The following is an 8,646-nucleotide window of genomic DNA, read 5'->3' as shown; positions in this document are numbered from 1 at the left end:
GTGCACCCAGTATGCAGCACGCACCCAGTTGTAAAGTGTTGGCTGCCATGGTGGTTATAAAGTTATGTGAGAGGATGGGATAGGATTGGTAGGAAAAGAGGGGATAGCTGTAAACTGGGAGAGAGTAGGCCAGAATGGATGTCAGGAATAAATTTTTCCCTGTGAGGGTGGGCAGGCCCTGGCACAGGTTGCCAGAGCAGCTGTGGCTGCTTTGGATCTCTGAAATTTCCAAGGCCAGGCTGGACACTGGGGCTTGGAGCAGCCTATGACAGTGGGAGGTGTCCCTGCCATGGCAGGGGGTGGAATGGGGTGAGCTTTAAGGTCCCTTCCAACCCAAAGCATGCTAGGATTTTATGAGTATCTGTGATTACTGACTATTCTATAATACTAAGTTGTATCATAGAATAAAGCTCCTCCTCTGCTTCCACTCAGCCTGAAGATATTGAACCTTCTGAAAGGTTAAATTTACCATTTGACCTGAAGATTTGCAGGAAAAGGAAATGCGAGAGACCTTGGAGCACATCATCCACTACAGCCTGGGAGGAAGCCAGGGTGTCCAAAGGAAGGGGAATGGGTGAGGATGGTGGGACCTTGCCGGGGGAATAAAGGCAGCTCCATGCCTGGGAGCTGCCAGCAATCTGTGGGGCTTCATTCCCCCTCCAGCCATGGAGATTGCATCTACTCTGCCTTTCTTCCCCCGGCAAGGCCCCGCCATCCTCACCCATCACCTGCCCACCAAGCACTCATCTTACCCCCGGTGTCACCGGTGCCACCCAGCCGTGCTTTGTCACCCGTGTCCCGGCCAGGGCCGTGTCCCCGCACTCACCCCTGCGGATGGCAGCCAGGAGGTCGCTCCGGGCGTCGCTCATGGGCATCAGCGGCACCGGCGGCTTGCGGGGCTCGGCGGGCGCGGGCGGCGATGCGGAGTGCGCGGGCGAGGCGGACACGGCCGGGGGCCCGGGCGGCGGCGGCGGCGGCGCCACCGGGGGTGCCATGGGCCCGCTCTGAGGCGGGGAGGCCGAGTAGGGCCCGGGGGGCGCGGGAGGTGGGGACGGGGCGTAGTTGGGGGCTGAGGCCGAGCCGGGGGCCAGCGCGGGGGGAGCCGAGATGGGGCTGTCGAAGGCGGTCTGAGCCGACGGGATGACGGGCGGCGGCGGCGGCGGGGCCGGCGGCACGAAGTACTCGGCCATGGGCACCGGCTGCGGCCTGCAACGGGGGCACAGCGTCAGAGCCACGGGAATCACAGAGCCCAGGGATCGTCCAGTCCAGCTCCGGGAACATCCCAAACAATCCCACCCTGGGCATCCCCGGGGGCTCCGTCCAAACGCTCCTGGAGCTCCGGCAGGTTTGGTGCTGGCACCACTCCCCTGGGAGCCTGCTCAGTGCCCACGGCCCTCTGAGGGAAGAATCTTTTCCTGATAACCAACCTAAACCTCCTCTGACACAGCTCCAGGCCATTCCCTAGGGTCCTGTCACTGGTGACCACTAACAAGAGATCAGCATCTCCCCCTCTGCTTTGCCTCAGGAAACTGTGGACTGCAATGATGCCTCCCCTCATTCTCCTCCAGCTGGACACTCTAAACACCCTTAACCACTCCTCACACGGCTTCTCCTCAAAGCCCTTCACCATCTTCATGGCCTCCTTTGGACACTCTCTAACATTCCAATGTCTTTTTTATGTTGTGGTGCCCAAACTTGCCCCCAGTATCCAAGGTGAGGCTGCTCCAGTGCAGATCAGAGCAGGACAATCTCCTGCCTTGCCTGGCCGGTGATGCTGGGCCTGATGCCCTGGAGGGCACACCTGGCTCTCCTGGCTGCCAGAGCACTGCTGAAGGATTTCCTATTACCTGTCCCAGCACCCAGCTGGCTCCACTCTGGCTTGGTTTGCTCCAAACCCCAATGAAAGCTCTGTCCCAGAGTCAGAAGGGTGCTGGAGCTCTGCTGGATGGGTTATGGGTAATGCAGTGGTGGAAAGCAGGCAACACCCCAAAAAACCCTCCATCCATCCCAGCCCCTTATCTGGGATGACATTACCCCAAGAGCCCTCCTGACTGATTTGGCCTCTCACCAGCAGTTTTGGACCATGCAGGGCAGGTCTCTCCTGCTCCATCAGCCCAGAAATGTGGGGTCAGACCCCGACCAAGCCCCCCTTCCCTTTGGACACCCCTCCAGCAGCGAGCAGGCTGAAGCTTTACCCGTAATCCTTGACTAGGTGGGGTCTGGGCCCGTTGAGCACGGCCTCGGGGGGCGGCGGCGCGTGGGGCTGCTGCAGGCGGGTCAGGCTGTTCTGCCGGCTGCCCGCGGGCCGGAACCCGTGCTCGGGGGGCGTGGGGGCTGCCAGCCCCTCCTTGTGCTCCGCCGGGGCCAGGTGGGCAGCGGGGGCCAGCAGCTGGGCAGGGTGGTTGGGGCTGGCCGGGTACGAGTGGTCGGCAGCGTCCGACGCGTAGGACCTGCAGCACGGGAGAAGGCGGCTGTTGTACACCTGAGGGGGCTCAGGGAGTGGGTTTGGGAGCGTTTTGGGGTTGAGACAACAAAACGAGAACAGGCCATGAAAATATCGATGTACAAGACAGCAGAGTGAGAGCACAGGGGAGGAGGACACAACAGAGCTGAACCACTCTCTTCCCTTAGCTGCAAAATAGAAAGTGCTCCGGTTTTATCCCAGTGCCAAGGCTCCTCCTGAGCTCCAGGATGACACCCTGGGGACACCAGCTATCCATGAAGCTACCACAGGCTATCCAACTATCCACAGGCTAACAACTGAACACCCCGACCCCGCTGTGGGGACCACACCCCCCACAATGACGGAGAGGAAGAGCAAAGCAAAGGAGAGCCGTGAGCTGAAGGTGTAGGAGGTAGAACCTGCCTATTATCTGGGGACAGTGATCCTTCCGATGATGCCATGTGATAGGGGGATGGTGAGAACCTGTTATCCGGCCGGAACTCTTTATCATACGCCATCATGTTCCACTCCAGGCGCCGGTTGCGGGCTTTCCTCACTTTCTTCACCTCCCGGGTGGAGTCCTCCACCAGCCGCTGCTCCTGGGGGGACACAAAGCCACGGCTCCACCTCCAGCCTGGCCCAGATGCACCCATCCTTCTGATGAAGGATGCACCAGGAGGTGGCTGTCCCCAGGTCCCAAGCACCCCCAGCTCCCCTGCTTGTCCCCCTGCTGCCCCCACCCACCTTCTGCCTGCGCTTCTCCTTCCTCTTGTCTTCTGTTGCCTGCAGCATCTTCTCCTTCCATAAGTTGAAGAAGTAGGACGGGTCAGTGTAGAATTTGAGGCCGTCCTTCTTGTCATCCCTGGGGGTTCAAAGGGCAGAGGGAGGGTTACCAGCCACAGGAGAAGACCCCCCTGTTCCCCTTCCCAAGGGCTTTGGGCTGACCATGACCATGAGCTGCTGCACCACCACAGACACATCCAACACAGCAGCCACCACCTGCTGGCTGTGGACACTCATCCCAAGTGCCCCACACAGCACACAAATGGGGGCACACCTGATCCTCCTCATGGGAAGGACCCCCTTGGAGAGCTGTACCTGTAGGGTGTGAGGATGTTGAGGGGCGGGGGCTTGTCGCAGCGCTGGTACATCTCCATCACCGGGTTGGGGATGGAGTTGCGGGACACCACCTGCTGGTTCTGCACTGTGGAGCTCTTGAAGGCTTTCCTCATGTTGATGTCCTGCAGTGAAACTGGGGGGCACAGGAAGGACAAGGGATGCAGGGGTGGCCTCAGCCCGCCGGGCACAGGATGGTGGGGCTCCAGTCCTGAGAGCATCACCCCAAACCAGCCCCAGCCCCTCACCTTCCTCCACGGTGGAGTCCAGCTGTGTCACCTTGATGACCAGCAGGTCCACCCTCTCCTGCAGTGAGTTCATCCTCATGTAGAAGCTGTTGGCTTCATTGAACAGCTCTCCAAAGATGTCCTCTGCGTGCCTGCCTGGCAGGGGACAATGCGCCCGTCACCACAGCTGGTGCTCACCAAGCTCAGCCCATCCCCTGGAGCTCCCACCTCCCCCCTGGCTCCGTGGGTGCTCTCCCCAGCCTGGATCTCTGGGAGCTGAGCCTCAGCCTCTCCCAGAGTGCTGCAAGGAGGCAGGGGAGCCCAAATGATCACCCCTTTCCAGTGAGAGCAGCACCCACCGGGGCACAGAACATTCACGGTGCCCCAAAGAGCCCTTGGATCCATCAGGACAGATCAACCAAAAAAAGACCAAAAATGCCACAACAAAACCTGGGGAAATTCAGCCCAGGTAGAAAGCCAAGAGCAGGGCAGTGGGGACAGTGCCACAGCAGAGAGGATCCACAATTTGTTTTACTTTATCAGTTTTTTTCCTGCATCTCAGTGCAGCTTATTTATTTAGGGTTATTTATTTAGGATTATTTAGCTTTTCATTAGGATTATTCCTATCATGGAGCTGAGTGAGGTGTCTGGCAGAGCATTGCTGATACCTGTAGGCTACAGCACCTGTCCCATCCCATCCCATCCCATCCCATCCCATCCCATCCCATCCCATCCCATCCCATCCCATCCCATCCCATCCCATCCCATCCCATCCTATCCCATCCCATCCCATCTCATCCCCCAGATCCTCAGGGTTTCCTCCAGTCCCACCTCTCAGACAGTTCCCCAGATCAGGGCACTTTCAGAACCTCCTCAGAGCACTCCCCAGCTTGGTCATGTTTGATTCCCTTTTTCCCTGGACTGGAAGCCTGAGCAGACGTGGGTGCTGCTCGTGTGAGCCACTGCACTTCCAGCAGCTCCCTACACCCTGGGTTTATTTTTCTGGGAGTATTTTAGAGCAGAATCTGCTTCTGGAGGTGTGTGAAAAAGGGGGGGGCCTGAATAGCTTCTCTCTCTATTTTAAGTGGATATTCAGCATGAAATAGGTTGCCCCTGTTAAAGCTTCACCCTGGTGTGTGCAGTGCTCTCATGTGCCCCTTTCCTGCTGAGATCAGTCCCAGGGCAGGAGACAGCTGAGGGTTTAGACCTGTGATAGAGACCTCACTTCCTCAAAAAGCTCCAAATGTAAAAGAATAGCTTGGGGTATTGTAAATCTTCACCTGGCCTTCCTATTTCTGGCCAAGTGGAGAAGCTAGGGGCTCCTGAAGGCTTTCCATCCCCCACTGCACAGACCAGCCGTGGGAGGGAAATGGGTCTCAAAATGTCACCAAGTCCCCATTTCAAGCTTGGGCAAAAAAACCCCAAAAAATCAAAAACAAAAACAAAAAAACCAAAACAAAACAAAAAAAAACCCCAAAACCAAAAGCAAACAACCCAACCAAAATACAAACTTTTATATATATATATATATATATATATATATATATATACATATATATATATATACACACTTTATATATACATATATATATACACTTTAAAAAATATTATTTTATATATATATAAAATTATAAAAAACCAAAACCCAAACATATATATTAAAAATATATAAAAATATAATAAATATGTCATGATATAAAATAATTTTAAAATAATTAATAATGACAATAATTATTTATCCTATAAATAATTAATTCTATAAAATGATATCAAGAAATATATCTAAATTAAAAAAAAAAAATAAAAAGTAGGAGTATCCTCCTATCCTCCTATTTCCAACAAGCTGGATAATTCTAATTGAGTTAGGAGTGAGAATTATCTCACTCATATGGCCAGCCCATATGGCTCTCACATAACCCTTGTTTCTCTGTGTTTGGAACTGGTGGGAGTGACTGTGCCATCCCAGTGCCATCCCAGTGTTATCCCAGTGCTATCCCAGTGTTATCCCAGTGCTATCCCAGTGCTATCCCAGTGCCATCCCAGTGCCATCCCAGTGCCATCCCAGTGCTATCCCAGTGTTATCCCAGTGCTATCCCAGTGCCATCCCAGTGCCATCCCAGTGCCATCCCAGTGTTATCCCAGTGCTATCCCAGTGCTATCCCTGTGCCATCCCAGTGCCATCCCAGTGCCATCCCAGTGCTATCCCAGTGCTATCCCAGTGCTATCCCAGTGCTATCCCAGTGCCATCCCAGTGCCATCCCAGTGCCATCCCTGTGCCATCCCAGTGCTATCCCAGTGCCATCCCAGTGCTATCCCAGTGCTATCCCAGTGCCATCCCAGTGCCATCCCTGTGCCATCCCAGTGTTATCCCTGTGCCATCCCAGTGTTATCCCAGTGCTATCCCAGTGCTATCCCTGTGCCATCCCAGTGCCATCCCAGTGCTATCCCAGTGCCATCCCAGTGCTATCCCAGTGCTATCCCAGTGCTATCCCAGTGCCATCCCAGTGCCATCCCTGTGCCATCCCAGTGCTATCCCAGTGCCATCCCAGTGCTATCCCTGTGCCATCCCAGTGCTATCCCAGTGCCATCCCAGTGCCATCCCTGTGCCATCCCAGTGCTATCCCAGTGTTATCCCAGTGCTATCCCTGTGCCATCCCAGTGCTATCCCTGTGCCATCCCAGTGCTATCCCAGTGCCATCCCAGTGCCATCCCTGTGCCATCCCAGTGTTATCCCTGTGCCATCCCAGTGTTATCCCAGTGCCATCCCAGTGCTACCCAGTGCTATCCTAGTGCTATCTCAGTGTTATCCCAGTGCCATCCCAGTGTTATCCCAGTGCTATCCCAGTGCTATCCCAGTGCTATCCCAGTGCTATCCCATTACCATCCCCATGCCATCCCAGTGCTATCCCAGTGTCATCCAGTGCTATCCCAGTGCCATCCCAGTGCTATCCCAGTGTTATCCCAGTGCCATCCCAGTGCCATCCCAGTGTTATCCCAGTGCTATCCCAGTGTTATCCCAGTGCTATCCCAGTGCTATCCCTGTGCCATCCCAGTGTTATCCCAGTGCTATCCCAGTGTTATCCCAGTGCTATCCCAGTGCTATCCCAGTGCCATCCCAGTGCTATCCCATTACCATCCCCGTGCCATCCCAGTGCCATCCCAGTGCCATCCCAGTGCTATCCCATTACCATCCCATTACCATCCCCGTGCCATCCCAGTGCCACCCCACTGCCATCCCTGTCCCACCCCGGTGCCACCCCCCCAGGTGGCAGTGCCTGACTTACTGAGGCTGCCCAGCTGTTTGATGATGGCAGCCAGGGTGCTGTTGGTGACACATTCCAGCTCGCTGGTCACCCCGTCGGGCAGGGCCCCCCGGCAGAGGTGCCGGGGCTCGATGTTCCTCTTCACCAGCGGCATGGCGAGCCCTCAGCCTCTCCTGGGACAGCAGAGCAAGGCAGGGACAGAGGGGGGAGAGCAGAGGGCACACCACACATGAGGTTGAACAAAGCTTTGTATGTTTTGAATTTTTTAAACAGCTCTGTTGCAGAACCCGACCCCCCAGTTTTCAGGCATTTTTCAAATAACACACAGGTGAAACTGAAAGAAAATCCCCCTATTTTAATTAGAAACTCTGAGACTGGACAAACTGAAGGTCCTTTCTGATTAATCACTTGGATTAAAGTCAAAAATCAAGATCAAAATTAAAATCAGAATACACAGCTTTCCCCATTTGTCTGTTCCCCACACTTGTGCCAGAGGTTCCTCCTGCCCACGCTGGGACAGGCAGGCCCAGCAGGGCTTTCCCAAGCAGGGCTGGATGCACACTGTGAGCCTCCAGGACCTTGTCCCTACCTTTGTGCCACCGTGTCCTTTCCCAGTCACCTCCCAGAGCTGCTCAAGCCCCTGTGCTGCAGCCCTTCAGCTGGCCCCGAGCAGCCACACACAGCCCAAAGAGAAGCCAGGCAGCGCTCGTAATGCCATTATTTCCAGCTCACTGCAGCCTCTCCAGGGTTTTATTTGTGCTCACACCACACTGAGACAAGCTGCTGTGGCCAGCTCATCCCAGCTCCCTGCATGGCCCCACGGCATCCCTGGGTGTCTCCATAGATTCTGTGTGCACCCCCATAGCATCTTTGGGTGCCCCACAGCATCTTTGGGTGCCCCACAGCATCTTTGGGTGCCCCCACAGCATTTCCAGATGTCCCCATAGCTCCTGTGTGCCCCCACAGCATCTCTGGGTGCCCCACAGCATTTCCAGGTGCCTCCATAGCTCCTGTGTGTGCCCCCACAGCATCTCTGGGTACCCCCACAGCTTCTGTGTGCACTCCCACAGATCTTTTGGTGTCCCCACGGCATTCCTAGGTGTCCTCATAGATCCTGTGTGCCTCCACAGCATCTTTGGGTGCCCCACAGCACTTCTGAGTGTCCCCATAACTCCTGTGTGAACCTCCACAGCATCTTTGGAGGCCCCACAGCATCTCTGGGTGCCCCACAGCATTTCCAGGTGCCCCCATAGCTCCTGTGTGAGCCCCTGCAGCACCTCTGGGTACCCCACAGCTCCTATGTGCACCTACAGCATCTTTGGGTGTCCCCATAACTCCTGTGTGAGCCTCCACAGCATCTTTGGGTGCCCACACAGCATCTCTGGGCATTCCCACAGCATCCCTGGGTGTCACCACAGCATTTCCAGGTGCCCCCAGGTGCCCCCACAACATCTCTGGGTGTCCCCTGCTCCTCTGTCCCCCCTGGACAGGAGATGGTTAATTTTCTACAGAGTTTAAGGAGATGCAGGGAGACCAAAGGCCTCACCCCACTGAGAGCACCTGTGGGAGCTGCAGGGAAGGATGAAGGAGGGACACC

The 8,646-nt window shown here is 55.6% G+C and overlaps 1 protein-coding gene across 2 annotated transcripts in view; it reads right to left on the bottom strand.

Annotated features, from left to right (window-relative positions):
• The window catches only part of LOC139597414 (actin-binding protein WASF3-like), a 28,598-nt gene that overhangs the window by 9,725 nt on the left and 10,227 nt on the right, over positions 1-8,646 (bottom strand). Inside the window, exons 2-8 of one of the 2 annotated variants that reach the window (XM_071442745.1) lie at positions 7,071-7,222; positions 3,808-3,942; positions 3,542-3,695; positions 3,188-3,305; positions 2,867-3,042; positions 2,196-2,450; positions 827-1,206 (exon numbers count right to left, since the gene is read on the bottom strand). In XM_071442745.1, the coding sequence (XP_071298846.1) occupies positions 827-1,206; positions 2,196-2,450; positions 2,867-3,042; positions 3,188-3,305; positions 3,542-3,695; positions 3,808-3,942; positions 7,071-7,203 (1,351 nt within the window). In that variant the 5' untranslated portion in view covers positions 7,204-7,222. The remainder of the gene's footprint in view (positions 1-826; positions 1,207-2,195; positions 2,451-2,866; positions 3,043-3,187; positions 3,306-3,541; positions 3,696-3,807; positions 3,943-7,070; positions 7,223-8,646) is intronic. The other variant, XM_071442746.1, reaches the window with a different exon arrangement.

This window comes from Agelaius tricolor, unplaced genomic scaffold (assembly GCF_023055355.1).
Source record: "Agelaius tricolor isolate 1412-34295 unplaced genomic scaffold, bAgeTri1.0.p SCAF_17, whole genome shotgun sequence".
NCBI classification, from domain to species: domain Eukaryota; kingdom Metazoa; phylum Chordata; class Aves; order Passeriformes; family Icteridae; genus Agelaius; species Agelaius tricolor.
Note: the sequence above shows the minus strand (reverse complement) of the source record. Positions and strands in the feature narration are given on the sequence as shown.